The sequence below is a fragment of the Rana temporaria genome, chromosome 7 (genome assembly GCF_905171775.1).
Source record: "Rana temporaria chromosome 7, aRanTem1.1, whole genome shotgun sequence".
Classification (NCBI taxonomy): Eukaryota; Metazoa; Chordata; class Amphibia; order Anura; family Ranidae; genus Rana; species Rana temporaria.
Genome location: NC_053495.1, coordinates 45,024,999 through 45,052,925, shown reverse-complemented (window position 1 = coordinate 45,052,925; position 27,927 = coordinate 45,024,999). Strand labels below are relative to the sequence as shown.

Here is a 27,927-nt window from a genome sequence, read left to right as displayed (position 1 = left end):
TAAACCCCCTTCGTGCCCAGACCAATTTTCAGCTTTCAGCGCTGACGCATTTTGAATGACAACTGCGCGGTCATACAACACTGTACCCAAATTATATTTTTATCATTTTTTCCCCACAAATAGAGCTTTCTTTTGGTGGTATTTGATCACCTCTGCGATTTTTATTTTTTGCGCTATAAACATAAAAAGACAGAACATTTTGAAAAAAAAACCAATATTTTTTACTTTTTGTTATAATAATATCCCAATTTAAAAAAAAAAAAAAAATTCCCTCAGTTTAGGCCGATACGTATTCTTCTACATATTTTTGTTAAAAAAAATCGCAATAAGCGTATATTGATTGGTTTGCACAAAAGTTATAGCGCCTACAAAATAGGGGATAGATTTATGATTTTTTTTTTTTTACTATTAATGGCGGCGATTTGCGATTTTTTTGTCAGGCCTGCGATATTGCGGCGGACGTATCGGACACTTTTGACACAATTTTGGGACCATTCACATTTATACAGCGATCAGTGCTACAAAAATGCACTAATTACTGTATAAATGTGACTGGCAGTGAAGGGGTTAACACTAGGGGGTGAGGAAGGGGTTAAATGTATTCCCTGGGTGTGTTCTTTTTTTTTTTTTTTTTCTATTTATGCAAAATAGACATGGACCACAGCGAAAAAACAGTACAACAGTTGTTATAGGCAGGCACACATATAAAACATGGCAGCTACATGAAATGTTCGGCGAAAGCCGTTAAGCCTCGTGTGTAGATATATCTCCTGGCCTGGGTGTGTTCTTACTGTGTGGGGGGAGGGGACTGACTGGGGGAGGTGACCGATGCTGTGTCCCTATGTAAAGCGACACAGATCAGTCTCCTCTCTCCCTGACAGCACGTGGAGCTCTGTGTTTACACACAGAGCTCCACGTCCCTGCTGTGTCACCGACGATCGCGGGTGTCTGGCGGACATCGAAGTGGATTCATGGCCGTCCCTCTAAACTTTCAGCTCATACAAGGAGAAGACTGATCAGAGATGCAGCCAAGAGGCCCATGATCACTCTGGATGAACTGCAGAGATCTACAGCTGAGGTGGGAGACTCTGTCCATAGGACAACAATCAGTTCCTGTATACTGCACAAATCTGGCCTTTATGGAAGAGTGGCACCTGGGAGACGCACCAAACATGTGGAAGAAGGTGCTCTAGTCAGATGAAACCAAAATCGAACTTTTTGGCAACAATGCAAAACGTTATGTTTGGCTTAAAAGCAACACATCTCATCACCCTGAACACACCATCCCCACTGTCAAACATGGTGGTGGCAGCATCATGGTTTGGGCCTGCTTTTCTTCAGCAGGGACAGGGAAGATGGTTAAAATTGATGGGAAGATGGAGTCTGCAAAAGACTTGAGACTGGGACGGAGATTTGTCTTCCAACAAGACAATGATCCAAAACATAAAGCAAAATCTACAATGGAATGGTTCACAAATAAACATATCCAGGTGTTAGAATGGCCAAGTCAAAGTCCAGACCTGAATCCAATCGAGAATCTGTTGAAAGAACTGAAAACTGCCGTTCACAAACGCTCTCCATCCAACCTCACTGAGCTCGAGCTGTTTTGCAAGGAGGAATGGGCAAAAATGTCAGGCCCCGTACACACGTCCAAGGAACTTGACGGGCAAAACTCATCGTTTTGCTCGTCGAGTTCTGTGTGAAGCCGCCGAGGATCTCGGCGAGCCAACTTTCCTCATAGAACAACGAGGAAATAGAGAACATGTTCTCTATTTGGCTCGACGAGGAACTCGTCGGCTTCCTCGGCCGAAAGTGTACACACACCGGGTTTTTCGGCAGAATTCAGCTCCGATCGAGTTTCTGGCTGAATTCTGCTGAGAAACTCGGTCGTGTGTACGGGGCCTTAGTCTCTCGATGTGCAAAACTGATAGAGACATACCCCAAGCGACTTACAGCTGTAATTTTGCACGCCCAATTTTTCAGTTTTTTATTTTTTTGAAAGTTTGAAATATCTAATAAATTTCGTTCCACTTCATGATTGTGTCCCACTTGTTGTTGATTCTTCAAAAAAAATTACAGTTTCATATCTTTATGTTTGAAGCCTGAAATGTGGCAAAAGGTCGCAAAGTTCAAGGGGGCCGAATACTTTCGCAAGGCACTGTAATTATGTATAGTGGATTCTGTGTAGCTGGATTTGGCTTTTATAAAATCTCTGCTAATTCATTTTCTATCAGGTGAAATTGAAAACAAAATGAAAAGCTGATCTATGACTTACTTTAAGCACATGATACCAGGCCGAGGCTCCTCCGGAGTCTATGTGGAAGTCGGTGTAACTGTCCTTCACGCATATCAAACAATACTTGGTCACTTTTGGTTTTGCTAAAAGAGCGTCATCGGGCCAATGGTTTTCAGCCCAAGAGAGCTTTTTAACGATCTCTGGAGCCTCCACAAAGTTGGACATTCTGTTGATAAAAAGTACAGCAGATTTATGAACATTCGGAAAACACAATATACAGTAACAATTTCACAACGTGTATGCAAGACATGCATTCTTTTAATGGTCATTACATGTTAATGACACACTGGGGTGTATTTACTAAAGCTGGAGATTGCAATATCTGGATCACTTCTGCATAGTATCCAATCAGCTTCTAACCTCAGCTTGTTCAATTAAGCTTTGGCAATAAAACCTGGAAGCTGATTGGTTTCTATGCAGAAGTGAACCTGATTTTGCACTTTCCAGCTTTAGTAAATAAGCACCACTGCTACCTTGCCTATTTAGGTAAAAATGACGTCGTAGTTAAAGAAATCCTCACTTCCTGTTCTTTTGTCTGTAACTCCACATAGTAATGCAAGGCTTTCTCCCTGGTGTGGAGTGTCGTGTTCGCCCCCTCCCTTGGAATACACGAGAGTCATGACGCTCTCTACGTTGCAGGTAGAGAAAGGAGCTGTGTGTTAGTGGGCGTCCTGACTCTCCTGTAGCCCAAGGGAGGGGGCAAGAATGACACTCCACACCAGGGAGAAAGCCTTGCATTACTATGTGGAGTTACAGACAAAAGAACAGGAAGTGAGGATTTCTCAGAAGAAATAAGGACATTTAAAAGCAAAATCGAAAGATGAGGTAAGTGAAGGAGGACTGCACTAAGGTAAAGGAAGCTATTTAGGAAAAAAAATTGTACCATTACAACCCCTTTAATGCTCAAGAGTTCAAGCCTAGTAATTGGCTACTAGACCCAAGAATTGTCACATGGGAGGAGGTGACATGCTTCACACACCCAGAAGGGCTGCTCTACCTCGAAGCAAAGGTTATTGTTGCTGGTTGTGACCATACTGATGGAGCAATGGCAAGGTGAATATCAGGGGGTATGCAGGAAACTTTGCAAAGACACTATTTTCTGTAAGGTGATAGAGTCTCTTTAACCACTTAAGACCCGGACCATTATGCGGGTAAAGGACCTGGCCAGTTTTTGCCATCTGGCACTGCGTCGCTTTAACTGACAATTGCGCGGTCGTGCGATGTGGCTCCCAAACAAAATTGGCGTCCTTTTTTCCCACAAAAAGAGCTTTCTTTTGGTGGTATTTGATCACCTCTGCAGTTTTTATTTTTTGTGCTATAAACAAAAATAGAGCGACAATTTTGAAAAAAAAATATATATTTTTTACTTTTTTCTATAATAAATATGCCCAAAAAAGATGTAAAAAAACGTTTTTTTTTTCTCAGTTTAGGCCGATACATATCCATCCATCTATTTTTGGTTATAAAAATCGCAATAAGCGTTTAACGATTGGTTTGCGCAAAATTTATAGCGTTTACAAAATAGGGGATAGTTTTATGGCATTTATATTAATATTTTTTTTTTTACTACTAATGACGGCGATCATCGATTTTTTTCGTGACTGCGACATTATGGCGGACACATCGGACAATTTTGACACATTTTTGGGACCATTGTCATTTTCACAGCAAAAAGTGCTATAAAAATGCATTGTTTAATGTGAAAATGTCAATTGCAGTTTAGGAGTTAACCACTAGGGGGCGCTGTAGGGGTTATGTGTGACCTCATATGTGTTTCTAACTGTAGGGTGGCGGGGCTGGATGTGTGACGTCACTGATCGCTTTCCGCCATATATATGGGAACAGACGATCAGTGACATTGCCACTGTGAAGAACGGGGAAGGTGTGTTTATACACACCTCTCCCCGTTCTTCAGCTCCTGTGACCGATCGCGGGACACTGGCGGCGATCGGGTCCGCATGTCCCCGCGGGCGCGGTTACGGAGCTTCGGACCGGGTCACGGGCGCGCGCGACCCTCAGCTGGGCACTTAAAGGGGATGTACAGGTACGTGCCTGTGCCCAGCCGTGCCATTCTGCCGACATAAATGTGCAGGAGGCGATCCTTAAGTGGTTGAAGCAGAAGTCTCAAACTGGCGGCCATCCTGCTGTTACAAAACTACACGTCCAATCATGCCTCTGCCTGTGGGAGTCACGCTTGTAACTGTCAGCCTTGCAATGCCTCATGGGACTTGTAGTTTCCCAACAGCTGGAGGGCCGCCAGTTTGAGACCCCTGCTTTAAAGGAAACTGAACTGAGATAAATTTGGAAGGGGCCATTGCCGACTTCTTTCTGTCTGTAGAACAATATATTCAAGGATGGGCTGGGATCTTTCAGACTTTCAAGTGTAGTCAGATGAAAGAAAACTTCAAACAAGCTCAATATCTCTGGCAAGGCGGCTCCCACACAGCAAGGCTTCCCTCGATGGGCACCTAACAGTGGCTCAAACTGTAGCAACACAGAAAAGAGCCAAAAATGTATGAAAGTCCAAAAGTGGATGAAAGAGTACAAGATAATTTCGGAAGGAAGGAAGTGAGCTATGATTAAGCGCCAAGAACGGCGTGAAATGCATTAGCTGTATCTTATATCCCTCATCTGTACATTGCGGATTGTTGTTGTGAATTTTGTATCAATAAGGCCCCTTTCACACTGCCACGACTTGAAAGTCGCACAATTTTGCTGTGCATTTGAAGACACTATTTTGCCGCAATTTCAGGGAATGTGTGCGTAAACTTAAGGTCTATGAACCTCAACTTGCATCAAAGTCAGACCAAAGTAGTTCAGGGACTACTTTGAAGTCGGTGCGCCTTGAAGTCGCACAGATATGAATGGTTACCATAGGGTATGACTTGTCTTGAGACTCTGATGTCCAAAGTTGCAGGAAAAGTGTAAAGGGGGGCCCTAAAGCTGATTTTACGGAAGTGCGACCAGCCAGATTTTCTTCACATTGGGATTCGTGTGACGAATCAGTGGAGACTCACCTTTAGCGGTGTTTCACTCTCTTTATTAGAGTGAGGAAGGGCTTGAAGCTTTGGAAGGTTTTTACAACTGTGTATGGCTTGGTGAACAAACAGGGGGTAGGGAAAATATCTCTAATAAGGGCACAATAACAAAAACAAAAAAAAAGATAAGAGGATCTAAACCTTCCCCGTATTATATAAAAAAAAATGTCTGGAGCCTAAATCAAAATGCATGGGATGTTCCTATAATAGGTCTATGAATCATCAAACTGTTCAACATGGCAATTGCTAATACAAGATCTCCTGGTCACGTATAGCCAGTCACATCTATCATTGCCAAATTTTCACCTTTCAGATATTTTATCGGTAATAGGTTTGTTATCCACAGATGCAAAACAACTAAAACACTGAAAAGGGAAAAACCAAATGAGTTAGGGAATAAGAGAGGACATGTGACTATATACCGTATTTATCGGCGTATACCGCACACTTTTTACCCTGAAAATCAGGATATACGCCGATCCCCGCTGTCTCTGAGCGCCGCAGCCTAGAGCCGAGCAGAGTGTACTGCGCACTCGGCTAGGCTCCGCCCGCCGCAGCCTAGAGCCGAGTGTACTGCGCACTCGGCTAAGGCTCGGCCACGCTCGGCCCCGCCCGCAGCCACGCGAGAGGAGCCGAGACAAGTTGAGAGGAGCCGAACACACAGGAAATCCGGCACCTCTCGGCTCGGCCGGGCGCCAAATCCAAAAACAAACACCGCTGCAACCCCGGGCAAGGTGCGGATGGACTCGCAGACGGACACCCACAAGGCTGGACGGACCCCGCGCAAGGAAGCTGCAGACGGACACCCACAAGGCTGGATGGACCCCGCGCAAGGAAGCCGCAGACGGACACCCACAAGGCTGGACGGACCCCGCGCAAGGAAGCCGCAGACGGACACCCACAAGGCTGGACGGACCCCGCGCAAGGAAGCCGCAGACGGACACCCACAAGGCTGGACGGACCCCGCGCAAGGAAGCCGCAGACGGACACCCACAAGGCTGGACGGACCCCGCGCAAGGCCACCGATGGACGCAGGGCAAAAATGTAAGTTTTTTTTTCTCCTTAAACTACCTTTCTAAGCTTGGGGTGCGCGTTATACGCCGGCGCGCGGTATACCCCGATAAATACGGTATATATACACATTTTTTTTAGATATCAATCTTTATTTATGTTTAGCAAATTTTTATTAATTTTTGCATCCTATCTGCTTCTGTTTTGGAGGTATTGACATCAAAATGAGCGTTAATTGGAAGACTTTGCGAAAAGGATTTGGTCATTGCAGTGCCTGTCAAGCTGCAAAGCAAAGCAGATGTCTGTTTTTTACTTGTTAATGAATTATCTGCCTAACATAGGCAAATTGAAGAGATCAGTAAGGTTTTTGACAGACGATAGATATGTTTGACAGTAAAAAAGATGTTAATACTCTTATTTAGCATGCAGCATGAAAACATCTCAGAAATAAGATATTAATATATTTGGTGATCAACATGGCAGGTATAATTTTATTTTATCTGTTCATAAGGTGGAGTCATGCTTTAAATTCCATGAAGAAAAAATAACAGGAAAACACCCCTGTGTCTGGTGTAACTCAGGGAAGTCAACAGTGACTGGCTGATAAAAAAAAAACAAAAAAAAAAACAGAACTCTTCCTTCAATCATTGACAATGATACGAAGAAGGTAATGAACAGGAAAGGGAGGGCAATCTTCAAAATAAAATGAAACAATAAGTGTAGTAGAAGGATAATAAACAGTTTATTTAAGAAAGAGTAAGAAATATAAAAATAGATAAAAATAAAGAAAGCAAAGGCAAATAAAAAGAGCAAAAGTTAAAAATGTATTAAAAATAAAAAGTAAAAAAGACAATAAAAAAGGAGAGAGGAAAAAAAAACAGAGAAACAGGATGAAAATGATTCAGTGGAAAACTGAGATACAAACTGCAAGACACAAAAGGTGTAGTGAGTTTAATGAGTTTGAACCACGCAGTTCATGGTTGAGCTAAGGTTAACGAGTCTGGGACTGGTGAAGTAAAACAGATTTTCGCAGCAAATTATCGGCAAATTCACCCCTCAGTACCGTATCCCGTAATTAGTAATAGAAAAATCATTTCAAGACTCACCTTGTGTCTGAGAATTCTAGGTTGATGACATCGAGTACTCTTTTTCTGTTAGTACTATAATAATAGTCAACAAACTCCTTCAGCTTCATCTTGCAGTCTTTCTGCTTTGTGACATCGGTGACATCAACCACTCTCTCAGGACCTGGAAAGCAGAATGAATAATTGTTAAGGATGTTATGTTGCTTTTTCTGCATATTATCTCTTACTGGTAGAAGTTCATGTGAAGAGCCGAGTGCCTCGAATCCATTTGCAGTTGGAAAGTAGCAGAACGGCCCATGTATTAAACAAGGCTTGAAGTTCTGTGGACAAGTCGGCATTAAAGTGTTATACTAACCAAAATGTTACTGAAGTTTATTTGAACATGCAATGCAGAGTAGGATATATTGTATACAATACAATGACACTGGTTAGGCAACCCTGGAGGTGCCTTGGGCAGAACCCAAGAACTTTTAGAAGAGAAAGAGCATGATGCCAAAGATTAAGGCCCGGATTCAGATACAATTGCGTATCTATCGGCGGGCGTAACGTATCTCAAATACGTTACACAGCCGTAACTTAGGGCGCAAGTTCCGTATTCAGAAAGAACTTGCGCCCTAAGTTAAGGTGGCGTAAACCCCGCGGAATTCAAATTCTCCATGCAGTGGGCGTGTTGTATGGTAATGAAGGCTGACCCCACGTAAATTACGTTTTTGGCTAACGGCGCATGCGCCGTCCGTGAACGTATCCCAGTGCGCATGCTCCAAATTGTTGGCAACTGCCTCCCTCCATACATTTTCTATAGGATTAAGGTCTGTAGACCGGCTAGGCCACGCCATGACTTTAATGTGCTATTCCTTCAGCCACTCATTTGTTGCCTTGGCGGTATATTTTGGGTCATTGTCATGCTGGAAGATCCATCCACGACCCATCTTCAGTATTCTGGTTCTCATCTAAGATTTTACAATACATGGCCCCATCCACTGGCCCCTCAATGCGGCAAAGTCTGCCTGTACCTTGGGCAGATAAACAGCTCCAAAGCATAATGTTTCCACCTTCGTACTTCACTGTAGGGATGGCATTCTTAGGGTTCTTAGCATTTTTCTTCCTCCAAACAGGACGAGTTGAAATAATGCCAAAGAGCTACATTTTGGTCTCATTTGACCACAGCACGTTCTCCCAATCCTTCTCTGAATCATTTGGATGTTTATTGGCAAACTTCAGATGGGCCTGTACTAGTCTGTACTGCCTTAAGATCATTCACAAGCTCCGCCCATGTAGTTCTTGGTTGATTCCTCACTTTTCTCATGATCATCATTACCCCATAAGACAAAATCTTGCATGGAGCTCCAGAACAGGGGCGATTGATGGTTATTTTGTATTTCTTCCATTTGCAAATAATAACAAACAGTTGTCTCCTTCTCACAAAGCTTCTTAAGCCCCATACACACGATCCAAAAATCGTACGAAAAATTCCGCTTTCGAAACGATCGTACGATAATCGGATCGTTAGTACAGAGCTTCCGAGAGCCGATCAGGACAGTTCATCCGATTTTTTTTTTCGTACGATGCCAGATCATACGATTTGTTTAATCAGTACAGCTGTTGTTCGAAAATGCAATACAAATGCATTACAACACATGACATCACTTCCGATTTTTTATTCTGCCGTACGAGAATTTTCGTGACTTTAGTAAACTCATCAGATTCGACGTGAGATTAGCATACAAAAAAAAACCGGACGATCATTCGTCCGATAATCGGATCGTGTGTACCGGGCATTACTGATGGTCTTATAGCCCATTCCAGCCTTGTGCAGGTCTACAATCATGTACCTGATGGCCTTTGACAGCTCTTTGGTCTTGCCTATGATTTAGGGTTTAAATGGAAGAAAAAGATACCTTGTAAAGGTGTATTTTTTATACACATAACAAGTTGTCGTTAGGAGCACCTTCTTAAATTGACAGGACTAATCTGTGTACCACATGATCCTGTGGGAGCCAGAATTATTGTTGGTTGGCAGGGGATCAAATACATTTTTACTTCTACTACTACTACTTACTTGCTACTTCATTTATAACATTTGTATTGTGTGTTTTTTCAGGATTTTTAGTTGATATTCTGTCTCTATCATATATAATACACCTATGATAAACATTATAGACCCTTCATTTCATTGTAAGTGGGCAAACTTATAAAAATCTGCAGGGGATCAAATAATTATTTTCCCCGCTGTATCACAGAGATGTACTGAATATGTTTATTTTTGTTTTTCTTTGACATACACCTGAATGGCCAACAGCATAAAGAAATAATAAGTTAACTACTATCATTTGTGATAGAATGACGGTATATCACGCCCTCAACTGTATGAAGCTAATGGGGTATTTCACATTATCAAAAATAAGGTAGACATGACTACAGAGAAAAGGAACTTACCAACATAATTCTCCACGTCACTGACATAGAAGGTTGGAGCGGGTACAGAAATGCCAAGACCATCTTTCTTTGGCACCAGAATTGGTTCTGTAAAACCAGTTTCTTCAAAATACTCCACTGTCAGCTGATTGCCATTCAGTTTAGTCACCACATCCTCAGCACTGTAAGAAAAATACCAACATTTATTATTATTCGTACCAATATCAAAAGAAATTGTAAAGTTCAGCTGTTGTTAAATCTTTTTTTTTTAAAAGGTGTTTAAACCATAAAGCAGAGCAATGCCTTCCTGGTAAATCAAAGTGAAACATGTGACCTGATCTACTGCAGATAGCGAATGAACATTTACTAAACCAAAACTGATATACTGTTAACACGGAGAGATGTTCCATGAAGCATACAAGTTCATTCCTAATTTTTCACACATTTTCTAGAACCGTGGTTCATCAAACTTTGGCCTTTGGGCCGAATGCGGACCTGTGCTTGCTTTTACCCGGCCCTTGGGACACTGTTTCTCCCACAGATACAAGGCACTATTCCTCCCACTTATGCCCCATACACACGATCGAACCTTTGTCCAACCAAATTCACATCGGAGTGCCGACGGAATTCCATCGGAGGAAACATGTTCTCTATTTAACCTCTGACAGAATTCCTCGGAATATCCGATGGAAAAACTCTGGTGGGCATACACACGGTCGGAATTTCCGACAGAAAGTCCGAAAGACTGACACCAATGATGAGGTACCATTGCTTCCACTGACACCAATGATGAGGTACCATTCCTTCCACTGGTAAATACAACTGCCCACTGCCTCCACCCATAACTGGCCTTTGCAGCAAGGAGCACACAAAACCAAAGAAAATTCCCAGCTCAACTTACCGACCACTTACACTGCCCTACTGATACCATCCACTGGCCCCCAAAATGCATTTTAAAAAAATGCAAAAAAAATGTAATTGTAAAAAATAAATAAAGAACTAATGACACCATCCTGCACATACTACCATACAATCCTTGATCTAGGTATTTTTTCATTTTATATTTTTACACACACTTGTTTTTTGTCTCTCTGCAAGGAGTGAGAAAGATACATTGGGGTTATTTACTACTAGCTAGATTCAGATACGCCGTCGTAACTCAGAATCTACGCCGTCCTAAATTTAAGCGTATTCTGGAAACCAGATACGCTTACATTAGGCTAAGATACGAGCGGCGTAAGTCTCCTACGCCGTCGTATCTTAGGGTGCATATTTATGCTGGCCGCTAGGTGGCGATTCCGTTGAGTTCGGCGTAGAATATGTAAATGACTAGATACGCCAATTCAAAAACGTACGTGCGCCCGGCGCATTTTTTTAGGTCGTTTACGTATGCCTTTTTTCGGCGTAAAGTTAGTCGAACAAATAGCTGGCCTAGTCAATGTTAAGTATGGCCGTCGTTCCCGTGTCGAAATTTGAAAATGTTACGTCGTTTGCATAAGTCGTCCGTGAATGGGGCTGGACGTAATTTACGTTCACGTCGAAACCAATACGTCCTTGCGGCTTACTTTGGAGCAATGCACACTGGGATATGTGCCGAAATTGCACTGAAAGTGCACTTGGAAGTGCAGTCGCTGTAGATCTGAGGGGCACATGCAAGGAGAATAAAAAACATAATTTTAGCTTGCACATGATTGGATGATAAAATTAGCAGAGCTTCCCCTCATTTCAGATCTACCCCTCAGATTTACAGTGCCTGCACTTCCAAATGTAGTTTGAACTTGTAGTGCAAAGTGGATTTGCCTTTCGTAAATAACCCCCATTGTATCTTTCTTCTCCAGGCTTCACAATGGCTGATCACTGTGGTAGCAAATCAGAGGCTACCACAGTGATCAGGTGAGCCTGAATTCGGAGTTCCAGATCCCGATGAGACCCTGGTCTCCAGCACAAAGGGAGATGTGCACCCACAGAAAAAAGGGCCGTATGTGTTACGTCGGCATCAAGGGCTTAAAGAATAACTAAAGGCAAAACTTTTTTTTTTTTAGTTTTGAACAGAATGCAGAGCGATTTAGAATGCTTGTCAGTTTTTATTGCTATCTGTTCCCCTTTTAAGGAGATTCACCCCCTCTATTTGTGCTATTTACTATTATTGAAAGTAAAAGAAAATCACAAATTTTGGTTTGTCCCCAGGAAAGCAATAGAGGGAAAATCTTCCAATGGGGACACTAGTTCTGATGAGCTTGCGGTCTCCAAGGAATTTCCTTAATTTGCAGGGATTTCTGCTCACTTCCTGTTTGGTTATGGGACAGGAAGAGAGGGGAAATCACCCCAATGGGACACAAATGGTAAAAAAAAAATCCAACAGGGGCTATAACCATCCCTAAAATGAAAAAAAAGTTTTGCCTATAGTTCTACTTTAATTCTTCTAAACTTACTGTGTGACGTTTCACAGAGGGTTGCAGATTTTCTGAAATTAATGGGGGCACGACTCTTCTTTAATTATACAAGTAATCTAAACTGCAGTCTTTTCATATTAAAAATCACTTTGTTTCATGAAGAACTCATGTATTTCTACATATGAAACTTAAAAGAAAATGTACAAACTACAAAAGAGTGTTTATGACAGGCTCAAGGGAATTTTGTTACACTCGTAATGAATTATTGATTTCATTTATGGATTATATACATAAAAAAACAGACATGCCTATTAAGCATTTATTGATTCATTTGAAAACATTTATTTAAACAAATTGCTTACATGACATGAGAAATGAGAGATGACAGGAGATGGATGGTAAGGCCAACTTGCAAAGAATTATTAATACAACGCACCGCGGTTTATTAACAATTCAAGTCATTTTCAAATAGTAAAATCAGCAACAAAGAATAAAGCAGAATCTGTTAATAAACAGCTATGCATCATTGTCTAAATAAGGCCTTTATGAGTGTTCATGTAAAATGCCAAAGATTCTTCCACAAGACGGCGCTACAAATATTAGAGCCTATTCGTTATTTCAGATCCATACAATTGCACATTGTAAAACCATTTGATAGAGTCCCACACAAATGCTTAATTTCCAAACTGAGGTCTATAGGCATACACTATACGGTATGTAGATGGATAGAAAATTGGGTACAGGAACGTGTCCAAAGAGTGGTAATAAATGGTGTATACTCAGAATGGGATTAAAGTGGAGTTCCACCCAAAAGTGGAACTTCCGCTTAAACCACTCCTCGTCCCCTTACATGCCACATTTGGCATGTAATTTTTTGGGGGAGAGAGTGGGAGCTTCAGTAGGAGTGGGACTTCCTGTCCCACTTCCTCCTTCCGCCCAGGGACCGCTTAGGCGATACGTCATATCGCCTACGGCGGCCCCTCCCTGTAGGCGATCGCCTGGGACACGTGACAGGTCCGAGGCGATCGTCTGACCACTCACAGAGCGCAGCGGTGCTCGCGCATGCGCAGTGAGTGCCCGGCCGTGAAGCCGAAAGCTGTCACGGCCTGGTGCCCACACTAGGAATGAAGATGCCGGCCGGAGAGTGGGGAGAGGAGCGGAGCTCCGGGCGGCACTTTGCTGGACCGTGGAGCAGGTGAGTGTCTGTTTATTAAAAGCCAGCAGCTACACTTTTTGTGATCCCTGATATAGAGGATGAGATAAATAGCTCAAGCTCAGTGTTTTCTGACAGTACAAAGCTAAGTAGGACAATAACTTCACAGCAGGATATAGGAACCTTACAAGAAGACATCAATAAAATAATGGCTTGGGCAGCTACCGGTATATGGCAAATAAAGGTTGAAAAATGCAAAGGAATGCACTTGGGGGCTAAGAATATGAACACAAGTTACCCACTAGGGGGAGAACCTCTGGGAGATTCCAGGATGGAAAAAGATCTGGGGGTCCTAGTAGATGATAGGCTCAGCAATAGCATACAAAGTCAAGCTGCAGCAAGAAAAGCCAGAAGAATAATGATATGCATTAAAAAAGGGAATTTACTCAAGGGATAAAATGATAATCCTGCCACTATATAAAACTCTGGTTCGGCCACATATAGAGTATGCTGTCCAGTTCTGGTCACCAACCCTCGGGAAGGATGTGCTGGAACTTATGAAACGGTGCAAGCCACGCACCCGGCATTACATCGGGAGGAAGCGTCGCGTCAACATAAGAAGAAAAGAAGAAGGCAGAAGACGACAAAGAAGAGCGGGCTGCGCCGCCGCTAGTGAGAGAGCTAAAAAGAAGATAGCGGCGGCCAGCTCCGAAGAAGGCACGGGAGAGCGAGCGGGAGAAGAACTGGGGAGCGCCGAGACGACAGCGGAGAGTGGAGAAGATGATAGAAAACCCCCCGGAGAGTGGAGAAGACCCCCGGAGAGCGGAAAACCCTGTGGTGTGTGTTTATTTTATTGACACTTTGCCTCCAGGTGAATGGGTAGGGGTACGATGTACCCCATATTCATTCACCTAGGGTGGGGGCCGGTTTCTGGTGGCCCCCTTATTTAAGAGGGCTCCCAGATTCCGATAAGCCCCCCGCCCGCAGACCCCAACAACCAACGGCCAGGGTTGTCGGGAAGAGGCCCTGTCCATATCAACATGGGGACAGGGTACTTTGGGGTGGGGGGGCCGCAGGGCGCCCCTCTGCCCCAGAGCCCCTAAACCCCCATGTTGAGGGTATGCGGCCTGGTATGGCTCAGGAGGGGGGGGGGGGCTCGCTCGTCCCCACTCTTTTCCTGACCGGCCGGGCAGCGTGCTTGGATACGGGTCTGGTATGGATTGTTGGTATTGGATCGTTTTTTCGGCGTAGGGGGTTCTCCTTACAATCCATACCAGACCTAAGGGTCTGGTATGCCCCTGGGGGGGAACCCATGCCGTTTTTTTATTTAAAATTTGGCGTGGAGTTCCCCCTCATGATTCATACCAAACGCCGCGGCTAGAATTGGTGGGAATCCAAGTCGGATCCCCATCGCTTCTATGACGGCTTTTTCCCATCGCGGTGAGCCGGCTCGGCGCTGGCTCCCGCGACGGGGCTCGTAGTTGGTCAATCTCGCCGGGAAAGGGAGCGAGATTGACGCAAAATAGCGGTCACCTACTGTATGATGTGTGAATGAGAACACATAACAAATATACAATGGGGTTTTCTCAAATTTAACTTCAAAAGTGTAAAAACACTATAACTACTTGCGGACCGCCCACACCCACAATGTACCACAGACAGATGACCCGTACAGGCAAAGCAGCGTACTGGTACGTTGCTGCCTATTTCCAGGTTTAGGGCACACATGCAATCAAGACAGGGCTCTGTACAGAGGGAACAGAACAGAAATAAGAAACATAGCGATCTTTAACAAAAAACAACACACATTGTTAGGCACACATTTAACCCCTTGATTACCCGAGATGTTAACCCTTCCCAACTAGGTTCATTAGTACATTAATAGTGTATAGTATTACCAATGATCACTGTATTAGTATCTCTGGTGATGTCAGTGGCAGTTAGTCAGCTCCCACCCAGTGTCAGTTAGTGTCAGATTGCACACTGCACTATCGCAGTCTCATTATAAGTCACTGAACACTGCCATTAGTAATATGAAAAAATAATAATAAAAATTCCAGTATATATACGATCGTTTGTAGATACCTTTCACGCAAACCAATCAATATACACATAATGGGATTTTTTTTAAAATTTATGTTATTAGATATGCTTTATAGCAGAAAGAAAAAAACAATTTTTGTTTTTTAAATTTGCAGTCTTTTTTCGTTTATATGATAAAAAAATTAAAAACCCAGTGGTGATCAAATACTACTATAAGATCTATTTGAGTGGGGGTGGGGGGGGGGGAATATATACATTTTGTTTGGGTACATCGTTGCATGAACACGCAATTACCATTAAAAATAGAGCAGTGCTAAATTGCAAAAAAAATGCCCTGATCAAATAAGGGGTAAAACCTTCCGGAGCTGAGGTGGTTAAGCTCGGGATCTTCACTTTCTTGCATGAGATATACAATTTATTCTAAATCAGATGTTTTACAATCTACTGCAGGTTCTCCTTTCATACATTTTCTTTCAGGCAGATAATATGTGTATTTTTAAATGCTACAGTCAAGCATTTGTTTATCTACTCATTCTTCAAAGTCCATTAACTTCTCATAAATCTACGAAAATTACCGCCTCTCCCCAGCAGATGGGGCTGAAGAGTCCCTCCGCGGTGTGTTTGTTTACATTTCCTACGTATGCACTGCAATTTTATGAGGAGGAGGTTGCGCTTCCTGTGAAAATCCTGTGACAGCCTCAGCTATGTGATGATATTGTGGAAACCATTGTGAAGAAGAGCGACGCAGCCAATAACAAGAATTAGGATTTTACTTCACAATACACACTGTGCTTATTATCAGACAATATGAAAACCTATTATAAAATAACGGCACCCATAATATGTCTAAACTACATTGTTTGATGGGTTTGATTTGTGTTTAAAACACAGGCTCACCATACATGTTACAGTCTCTGTATAATCAACTTTAGATCTACCAAAACTACACTATATTACCAAAAGTATTGGGACATCTGCCTTTACACACACACACACATAAACTTTAACGGCATCCCGGTCTTAAGCATCATACACACGACCAGTTTTCCCATTGGGAAAACTGCCATGAGAGCTTTTGGCCGGGAAAACCAGCCATGTGTATGCTCCATCGCAGTTTTCCCGACAGGCAAAAAAGAAAGAGAACCAGCTCTTTTTTTTCCCGCCAGTATTCCCGGCGGTTTTTAACCCGGCAGTTTCCATATGGGAAACACTGCGATGGAGCATACACACGGCCGGGATTCTCGACCAAAGCTCTCATGGCAGTTTTCCTGTGGTAAAACCCGGTCGTGTGTAGCGGGGAAAAGTTACCGAGCAGGTTCTCGGTTTTCCCCTCGGGTTTCCCGGCGGACTTTTTACCACCGGGAATCCCGTACGTGTGTATGAGGCTTTCCCCCGTAGGGTTCAATATTGAGTTGGCCCACCCTTTGCAGCTATAACAGCTTCAACTATTCTGGGAAGGCTTCCAGAAGCACATTTGTGAGGTCAGGCACTGTTGTGGACGAGAAGGCCTGGCTATCAGTCTCCACTCGAGTTTTATCGGGTTGACGTGCAGGCCAGTCAAGTTCCTCCACCCCAAACTCGCGCATCAATGTTTTTATAGGCCTTGCTTGGTGCACTGATCCAAATTATTTGCTGGAAGGGGGGATTATGGTGTGGGGTTGTTATTCAGGGGTTGGGCTTGTTCCCTTAGTTCCTGTGAAGGGAACTCTTAAGGCCTCAGCATACCAAGAAGTTTTGGACAATTTTATGCTCCCAACTTCGTGGGAATAGTTTGGGGATGGCCCATTCCTGTTTGAAAATGACTGCGCACCAGTGCACAAAGCAAGGTCCATAAAGACATGGATGAGGGAGTTTGGGGTGGAGGAACTTGACTGACCTGCACAGAGTCCTGACCTCAACAGGACAGAACACTTTTGGGATGAATTAGAGTAGAATGTATTATTAAAAATAAAAAACCTACAATGGTCCCTGCCAGTCCCTCTATTAGAGCCTGGCATACCACATGATGTTAGCCATTTATAAAAACGAGCGTTGTAAATACCTATTTTGAGTTATCATTAGGCCGGTCACGTGACTCATGGCCACTTTACAGCTCCAAAATAGGGCTTCTGCAGGAGGTCACGTGATGTCCCCGGCAGACGTCAGAGTGAGATCTCAGGCCTTCTCGCAGAAGCCATATATTGTGACCGGCCTGAAGATAGCTCTGAATAGGTATTTACAACGCTCGTTTTTAGATATGACTAACATTGTGTGCTATGCCAGGCTCTAAGGCTCGATTCACATCTATGCATGTTGCTTTTGAGCGTTTCTGTAGTGCTTTTTGTGGGGATTCACGCATTTTTAGACACACGTTTTTACTACGACTTTGCCGCAATGTGAAAACAGCATGAAACCCCCCCCCCCCAGGTACATACCAGGGTCTTGGGTCTAGTATGGATTTGGAGGGGGAAACCCCCCCCCCCCCCAGGCCAAATTAAAAAATATATATATTTTATAAAAAATATCTTCTTCCCCGCTTCTTCCTCCATCTTTCTCCTCCCAGTTTTCTTCTTTCTCCTGTCTTCTTTGTGTTCTTCTTCCTCTGCTGCCATCGACCCTCCTCTGATGCTGAGTCCTGCTGATCTGTCCGCGCCGATGCAAGCATGTCTTAGATAATGATGGGGGCGTGGCCATCTTAAGGTGTCATCTGGAGGCCCGTCCCCTTGTGACTTCACTGCCCGGGGCATGATGTGTCTGTGACTACACAAGGGAGCTGGGCCTCAAGATGTCGTCGTCTGATGGCCACGCCCCCATCGTTATCCAAGGGGACCGGCGGCGGGAGCAGCTGCAGAGGAAGAACAACACCGGATAAAGAAGACATGAGAAAGAAGAAGACCGGAAAAAGAAGCGGGAGAAGATGGAGGAAGAAGTGGGGAAGAAGATATTTTTAATAAAAGACTTGTCAAAAACTGTCTATTGTATTTTTTTCACACTACACTGCTTTTTTTTTTGGTAAATGGGTAGGAGTACAATGTACCCCATACTCATTCACATAGGGGGCGGGATCTGGGGGCCCTTGTTAAAGGGGGCTTCCAGATTTCCGATAAGCTCCCCGTCCACAGACCACCAGGCAAGGGTTGCCGGGAAGAGGCCCTTGTCCCCATCAACATGGGGGCAAGGTGGCCTGGTATGGAGGGGGGGGGCGCTTGCTCGTCCCCTCCCTTTCCTGACCTGCTAGGCTGCATGCTCGGATAAGGTTCTGGTATAGATTTTGGGGGGGAAACCACAACATTTTTTTTTACATTTTGGTGTGGGGGGGTCCCCTCCAAATCCATACTAGACCCAAGGGGCCTGGTATGGACCTGGGGAGGGGGGCACGCCATTTTTTTCACAATTTTTTTTTGCTGCCATTTTACATTCAGCAGGGAAGCCCACTGACAGCTGACGACTCATCGGTTAAGGACGTCGCGGCTGGCTTGCCGACCCCCTCATTAGCAACCAGTTACCAGTATACAGTGAATGTACAGCTAAAAAAAAACTCAACAATCGCAAATCGCGGCAAAAACACAGTACTTGCGTTTTGGATGTGGGTCAGTTGAAGTCTATTACGTACAAAATGCTGAGTTTTGCAGGAAGAAAAGTCCCCGGCCCTTTCCAAAAATGCAGAAGCACAAAAATGCATTGATGTGAACGTGTTCCATAGGAACTCATGTTAAAAAAAATCCCAAAATGCATCAAAAAACGCATTAGTGTGAATCGAGCCTAATAGAGGAGCTGGCAGTGATTTATAAATTTTACTTAACAAACACTTTAAATCCCTGCAATGTTTCGTTGGGACCACCCCCTGCTTCTTCAGAAGAGTAAAGAGAAAAGAGCAGCACTATGCAGTATATACCTGACTGCAAACAAAAAGATATGTATATACTGCATAGTGCTGCTCTTTTCTCTTCTTTACTCTGCGGAAAAAGAAGTGGGTGGTCCCTTGCGAAGCACGCAAAGATATTCATCCATCTACAGTATCGAAAATGCCTATACTTAATGGGCCCCTGCTATCAGGGACAATCTGTACTATAGTAAGAGGCTGATTTGTTATGTACAGGTATAAGAACCTGCAAACTCAGTAAGTGATTCAATTAGCTGCTGAAAGTGCTTAAAAAAACTGAAAACATTTTAAGGGGGTTGTAAAGGTTGATGTTTTTTCACCTTAATGCATCCTATGCATTAAAGCGGGAGTTCACCCAAATTTTTTTTTTTAACATTAGATTCATGCTCATTTTGTCAAGGGGAATCGGGTAGTTTTTTTAAAAACAAAGCAGTACTTACCGTTTTAGAGAGCGATCTTCTCCGCCGCTTCCGGGTATGGTCTTCGGGACTGGGCGTTCCTATTTGATTGACATGTTTCCGACAGGCTTCCGACGTTCGCATACATCGCGTCACGAGTAGCCGAAAGAAGCCGAACATCGGTGCGGCTCTATACGGCGCCTGCGCAACGACGTTCGGCTACTTTCGGAAAATCGTGGCGCGATAGATGCGACCGTCGGAAGCCTGTCGGAAGACTGTCAATCAAATAGGAACGCCCAGTCCCGCAGACCATACTCGGAAGCGGCGGAGAAGATCGCTGCCTACACAGCCAGGGTAGCAGCTCGGGGATTTGAAATCCCTGCTCTTCCTCCCTTCTTTTCTTAGGACGCCGCACGGATCAGAGCGATTCTGATTGCTCAGCACCGGCACGTGACCGCTTTGACCCATCTTCAGAACTTGAAAGAGCCTTGCAGCAGATCTTCACTTGCATAGCACAATTAGGAAGGTACAGGAAATTATGTGCATCTGCGGCCCGAACACAAAGTCCCATACCTTCCTAATCACGTCATGTTCGGGCATGTGTGTGGGCACACGTGCAGATGTGCCGAAGGTCTTTGAACGTCAGCACATCAGCACAAGCGTGTATCTGGGGAAACATAAATGCTGCCTAGGCTAGAAAGGAGTAAGTGCTGCCCTGTAGGACTGTGTTATGTGTAAATCTCAGGACTGGATAAGCAGAGATACAAATCCTATGATTTTCTCCCATGTAAGTATTTTATTTAGCGGTTTGCCTGAAGTCCAGATATTTCAGGACATGGCCTATTAGTAACTTGTCTGCCAGGAGGCCCAGTGCTAATGGTCTAACCTTACCCGCCCTGGTGAGCATGTTAGCATTCATCAGTTCACACACATCACGGCAAAGTTTTCTCTGGTAGTTCACTGTCCAAAATCTTCCTTGCTGTCTGAGCCAAACATTGGAATCAATAGCTTTCCAGTTGGGCAGGCAGACGAGAGCAGAGCAACTTCACTTTTGTAAGAGCATGCCAAAGCCTCCCTGCCAGGAAGACATCTGTGGTCAGATGGCGGCTCTTCACAATCCCCATGCAACACTCTGAAACCCGCACAGAGAAGCCACTAGTTGAATGAGGGTTTAATCTCATCAAGTAGACAGTTATTCTCCGCCGACACGTTCCTGCAGAAATAAGGAGATTAATAAACGCAGGTGTCGGAACGAGGAACCAACAGGGTCATCTCCTCTATCAAAGATGCATGAAAGAGCTTATGAACATTATACCGGGAGCTATGATAAAAATTACACTCACAATAGAGCTCATGTTCACTTGTGACAATGACTATGTGAAATCCTAAAAAAAAAATGGTTACTTAAATATCAGAAATGTCAGCACCTATACATTAACCACTTAAGACCCGGACCAAAATGCAGGTAAAGGACCCGGCCATTTTTTGAGATTTGGCACTGCGTCCCTTTTTACTGACAATTGCGCGGTTGTGCGACGTGGCTCCCAAACAAAATTGGCGTTCTTTTTTTCCCACAAATAGAGATTTCTTTTGGTGGTATTTGATCACCTCTGCGGTTTTTATTTTTTGCGCTATAAATAAAAATAGAGCGACAATATTGAAAAAAAATGCAATATTTTTTACTTTTTGCTATAATAAATATCCCCCAAAAATATATAAAAAAAACGTTTTTTCCCCTCAGTTTAGGCCGATACGTATTCTTCTACATATTTTTGGTAAAAAAAAAATAAGCGTTTATCGATTGGTTTGCGCAAAATTTATAGTGTTTACAAAATAGGGGATAGTTTTATTGCATTTTTATTAATATTTTTTTTTTTTACTACTAATGGCGGTGGTCAGCAATTTTTTTCATGACCACGACATTATGGCGGACACTTCGGACAATTTTGACACATTTTTGGGACAATTGTCATTTTCACAGCAAAAAAATGCTATTTGCGTCCATAGACACAGTGCCCGCGTCATTGGATTTGATTGACAGCAGCGGGAGCCAATGGCTGCGCCGCTATCAATCTATCCAATGAAGAGCCGAGAAGACCGGGCTGAGATCAAGCGCGTTCTCGATGCAGGACTTTCGATGGCTCAGGTAAGTTAATGGGGGGGCTGCAATTATTGGATGCTTTTTCACCTTAAAGCATTTAGGTGAAACAACTGGAAGGTTTACAACCTCTTTAAAGAGGAGTTCCACCCAAATTTGGAACTTCCTCTTATCCCACTCCTCTCCCCCTTACATGCCACATTTGGCATGTAATTTTTTGGGGGGGGAGTGGGGGCTTCAGCACGAGTGGGACTTCCTGTCCCACTTCCTCCTTCCTGTAGGCGACTAAGCTTAGTCGCCTTCAGGAAGTGGCTGCTGTAGGCGATCGCCTAGGACACGTCACAGGTCCTAGGCGATCTCCTGGCCAATTACAGGGCGCGGCGCCGGGCCGCGCCGCTCGCGCATGCGCAGTGCCGCGCTGCTCGCGCTCGCGCATGCGCAGTGGGTGCCCGGCCGTGAAGCCGAAAGCTGTCACGGCCGGGTGCCCACACTGAAGATGAAGACGCCGGCCGGGGAGGGGGGGAGAGGAGCGGAAGCCCCGGCCGGCGCGTCGCTGGAGCGCTGGAGCAGGTAAGTGCCTGTTTATTAAAAGCCAGCAGCAACACTTTTGGTTGCTGCTGACTTTTAATAAACATACAAATGGCTGGAACTCCCCTTTAAGAACTTCATTATTTTTTTTTACTTACATTATGAAATGATTGAACTAATCAGGTAATACAATTAAAGCACAACTAAAGGCATTTTTTTTTTTTTTTTCATTTTGGATGGGTTATAACCACTGTCGGGTTTATTTTTGCCATCTGTGTCCCATTGGGGAGATTTTCCTTTATTTCCTGTCCCATAGCCAAACAGAAAGTGAAGGGAGATCTCTATAAATTGAGGGAATTTCTGGTTGTCACCTGAACTGGTGTCCCCATTGGAAGATTTCCCCTGTACTCCTGTTCTGGTAACAACTCAAAATTTGGGATTGTTTGGCCTCTTTCACTCTCGGTGATAATGGTAAACAGGACAAATAGAGAAAAATAGGACAACTCTCCATGGTGGGGTACAGACAGCAATAGAAAACCAACAGGTGATCTAATTCTTCTCCCCCCTATTCAAAACTTAAAAAAAAAAAAAAAGTTTCCTCCCTCTTTCAAAAATTGCAAAAAGGTTAATATTTTTTGTGTTGCAACATAGCACTACCTGCTTTCTGGCCTAGACCAGGCCGCACGGCCTCCTGGGATTGTCATGTCACTCCTTTCCCAAGAGGCAGTGAGTTACCGTGGGTGGATCTGCACATGCAAGGGTTATTTCTTGGCACGTGTACAGATGCCGCAGTTGTTACAGTGCCCATGTACCAGAACAGTGTGGAACTTGTGCTCATCTACAGAAACCCCTTGTGCATGCTCATGTCCTCAGGTCTCAAATATCTGGCAGAGACTTGTGGCTAATCTGCACAAGCGTGGGGGGGGGGGGGGGGATTTCGGACAATGGCTGCACTGAAGAGGAGAGGGGATTGATGCAGTGGTGAGGTTCCGCTTTAAATACATCTAACAGCACTTTTTTGGATAGCGTAAAAAAGGGGATAGAACAGTAAGGTTTTTATTTCTGCCTATGTCTCCCACTGAAGAGATTTATGCTTTTTTTTCATTTATCCTGATGAACACTGTCACCAGGCCTGGAAAGTAAGGGGAAACTTAAAGTGTTACTAAACCCAGGACCCTGCATTCACTATATCTAGTCTCCCACAGTACACAGAACATGGAAATGCGATTATTTTAGTAAATATAAACTGCAAAATACATTTTCTCATCAGCAGTATAAAGCAGTCTTTTGACTTCCATCAGTGTCTGGTTAAAGCCTGTAGGAGGAGTTTTCATTCTTCTCTGACTGTCCTATGAGGCTGCAGGAACCCCCCGCTCCTTCGTCTAGACCAGTGGTTCTCAACCTGGGGCTCGGGACCCCCTCGGGGGTCAAATGATGATTTGCCTGGGGTCACCAGATCTTGGGCTGTTACCGAAGCCTGCACCACTCTATCTCCCAGCCTTTTTGCGGCTGCTCACTCACTGTTTTTGCAGCCGCCCATTCAGTTCACGGTATCGCTGGGGGGCTGAGACTAGAGGTCAGCTGACTGGTGAGGAATGTGAAGTGGGAGGGGCTGGAGGAGACCCTATCGCCTGATTTCGACATAGGTGTCACTTCTACGAGACACCACAAAGTCGGAGACACAGTGAAGCCGGAGACGGTGAGTAACACTACCTGTGATTATAGTTGCCATTAAAAGTCCCCACTACAGTACTCAGATCAGCAGATGACCATGATCAGGAGCACCTAAGTTGGCCAATCAGAACTCCCCGCAGCACTGCCACTCATCCCAACCCCCCCTCCAGCACTGCCGCTCATCCGGTACCCCCCACCTACCCACCAAGAAGTAAGAGAAGGAAATAAAATAGAGAATACATGAAAGGGAGAGGAAAATAGGGGGAGGAACAAATAAAAACGGAGAGAAAGAGCAAGAAAGACAGCTAGAGAGGGATGGGGGTAAAAAAACAAGAACTTAGGATAGAGAGAGATAAAAGGGAAAGAAAGGAGAACAAAGATGCACCATAAGGGTTTTAATACTGTACGAGTGGAAGGGTCTCGGGAAGCGCTAAATGCTTGTGGGTTAGGGGCGCAAACTACTTGTCTTGCCTTGGGTGCTGACAACCCACACTATGAAAATTATTTTACTGTTAGGGGTCCCCACAACTTGGGAAATTTTATCAAGGGGTCACGGCACTAGAAAGGTTGAGAACCACTGGTCTAGACAGTGCCGATCACATGCACCCTCCCAAAAAAAAAAAAACTCTCTAGCAATACACACCAAACTGAGCATGCACAGAGTGCCCCCAAGGCTCTGTTCTATCAGTTATCAGTTATCCTACTCATTCACCAAAAAAAAAAACATGTAGTGTAAAAAAGGACAATGAAAAAAAAACTCACCGGCTAAAAAATGCATAGATGTGAACCTGTACCATAGGAAACCATGTAAATGGACTGTAGCGCTTTTATGCAAACTGCAAAACGCACAAAAAATGCATAACTGTAAACCTAGTGTAATGGTTTATTAAAGTTTTATTTTTTGGTTTTTGGTTTTTAAATGGGGAAGGGCTTAGAACCTCTGCCAATATAGGGAAAGAAACTGTTCTACACCTATATTACTTCTGGTCCTGTAATCAATTTCTGTGGAATTATTTTAAGGGCAACAAAAACATATTCATATTTTTACGGTCAAGTTATTCCAGATTTGTATGTATTTTTTTTATGTCTTCATGCAGTGAGCTCATCAGGTCCTTAATCCCTAAACCAGGGATCCTCAAACTACGGCCCTCCAGCTGTTGTAGAACTACACATCCCATGAGGCCTTGTAATGCACTGACATTCACAGACATGACTAGGCATGATGGGAATTGTAGTTCCTGAACAACTGGAGGGCCGTAGTTTGAAGACCCATGCCCTAAACCAATCCTCTTATACATCTTTTGTAGCACCAGATCATTTATAATGGGGATTTATTGCCAGCTGATATGACAACCAGCTATAGATGGCTATTATGAGTGATAGATTGTTACAGACAGAAAATATAGAGAAAACATAATTAAACAAAAATGAAAACGATGCGCCCTTTGATGATCTCATTTAAAGTAGACTTTTCGCATGAAAGATTTTTAAATAATCAAGTAGACAAGTGTAAAATAAGTCATTCTCTACTGTATGTTTACTGAGCGTGTGTGGTTTTATAGATCTATTAGATTGCTTTTCAGAGTTCACACACTGTATGTAATTATTCCAACTCTACGTCGAATTGCTTCTTACCAAATTGTTAGCATTGCTGCTGGTGTAACGGCACACTGCTATTAATGGCTATGATCCCACAATTACATTTCATTATAGTAATGCACAGGAAAGTGTAATTTCAGCAGCAACCATTACACAGAAAGTTCTACAAACCAGAAAACCAAAAAAAAAAACAGTAAAAAAAAAAAAACAAGTAGGTCAGCAAAAGCGCAGAGCTATGAATTAAAGTGAAACCCATTGAGTTATTAAGGTTGGGTTCACAGACCAAAAATCTGCGTGCTTAAAAGCCAACTATGGATTTTTACCTTTCTGCCCTTTAGGACTGTCTTGTGAAATTTCTCTCTTCTTTCAATCAACTGGTTAGCTTTAACATCACATAATAACAAGATTGGCTGTCACAGGCACACAACGCACCCTTATGGCCCGAACACACAATCCGAATATCGTACGAAAATGGTTGTCCGAGGAAGAATCGTACGATAATCAGATCGTTGGTACAAAGCTTTCGAGAGCCGATCACGACAATTCATCCGATATTATATGATCGGACAAGCACGAAAATGTTCCTCGTATGATACCAGATTGTACGATTTTTGTTTAGTCAGTACAGTTGTCATCCGAAAATACAATACAAATACACTACAACACATGACATCACTTCCGATTTTTTTTTTTCTGTCGTACGAGAATAATTATCATGACTTTAGTAACCTATTCAATTTCTACTTGCGACTATTAAGCGGAAAAAGTCGGACGATCTGTCGTCTGATTTTCGGATTGTGTGTAAAGGCCATTAGGTTGGAGGAAGAGAGGCTAAAAGAAACCTTTGCCAACTCTGCATCTATAACTGATGACTAAATGAGTAGAGCAGTCGCTGTTGTCAACTAGTAGTCCAGATCTAGGTATATGTGGGCCCAAGGTGGATGAACTGTAAGTCCAGGGTACGCTGTTCTTCCAATAAAAATTCAGGAATTCTATAGGGATGGCAATAATGAAGACCTTGTTGGATTGGTCTAACAAAATGAGATAGAGGCACTGGACTTGATGCTCAGCCTTCTTCAAATACAGGTTGGTAGTGGTCAATATCAGATGGATCTAAGCCGCTCAAAAAATGTGAAGTGCGGGCATTGTCTCATAGAGCCAACACACCCAATTCGGGAAATGTATATGAAGAGAAGAAACGGTGTCAAATTCTCAATTCAAAAGTCCATAAAAGCTTTATTCTTGAACACAAGGTCACCACTGATAGAAAAACTATAGTTAACGTGTTTCCAGGGGCGGAAATGCCCTTTATTAAGGTTGAGGTCTGATTGCTTAAATTTCTGATATGGACCATATCAAAATCTCCCAAAAGAAGATCTTAGAATAGAAGCATGCAGGGCTCAATGGGTATGTGATTGCTTTGCCGGAAGCATGTCCTGCATGCTTTCAGTCTAAGAAAGTGGTTCTCAACTCCTGTCCCCAGGACTAAAGATGGTCTCGGGCGTGTTCGAAATTCCACGTGCCCGATCCCGCCAGGATGCCGACATTGCACAGGCTAATCACAGGCAGTGAGACATTTCCTGATCTGTGCAGGTGAAAACCAGGAAATGTTTCAACTGCATGTGATTAGCCATGTGCAGTGTCGGCTTCCTGGCGGGGTCAAGCCCATCTCTACTCAGGACTCACTAACAGGCCAGGTTTGCAAGATAACTGAAATACATCCGGTGATGTAATTTGCTGCTCAATGATTGCAGTATGCTAGTCTGCATCTCCCCAAAGTAATACCTAAAAATATGGCCTGTTAGTGGGCCCTGAGGACAGTAGTTGAGAACCACTGGTCTAAGATAATCTTTTGGGAGAATTTGTTTCTGGGTCTGAAAGCATGTACAGTGCTGAACAGCATATGTGTTTGTTGGGCATAGAATTCACGCTGTGTAAGGCCATTCACTCAGAGGAACATAGGCCGTACATATTGACTTGACACTGGAGAACAAGTGCAGGCATTCATGATGGGCTAGGTACCCAGAAAACCTAGATGTTCATGTAAAAATACAGCAACCACCTGTCATGGTTGCCTGTTCTCATCCACCCCCACCATCAACCTTGCCTAACTACTCAGTGATGGGCTAATAGCAAAGCATGGGAGTGGGCAGGCATGACCCAGTGACCATGAGCAATGAATAGAGCAGTATTTCTATTGTGACAACACATCATCGGTAGGGTAAAACTAACCTGTCTCACAACGATCTAATTACCTGCAGCTGTCAGCAGTTCATGCAACTAGGGCTGAATCCTGGGTCTTTCTGACTTGCCAATGCCCCTGCACTTTCTGGT

General features: G+C 43.7%; 1 protein-coding gene across 5 annotated transcripts in view; it reads right to left on the bottom strand.

The window, feature by feature from the left end:
- PHF2 (PHD finger protein 2) overlaps window positions 1-27,927 on the bottom strand; it is a 369,384-nt gene that overhangs the window by 112,842 nt on the left and 228,615 nt on the right. For all 5 annotated transcript variants that reach the window (XM_040359305.1, XM_040359307.1, XM_040359302.1 and 2 more), the window contains 3 exons: window positions 9,867-10,027; window positions 7,452-7,593; window positions 2,276-2,462 (listed from right to left, as the gene is read on the bottom strand). In XM_040359305.1, coding sequence (XP_040215239.1) covers window positions 2,276-2,462; window positions 7,452-7,593; window positions 9,867-10,027 — 490 coding nt within the window. The remainder of the gene's footprint in view (window positions 1-2,275; window positions 2,463-7,451; window positions 7,594-9,866; window positions 10,028-27,927) is intronic.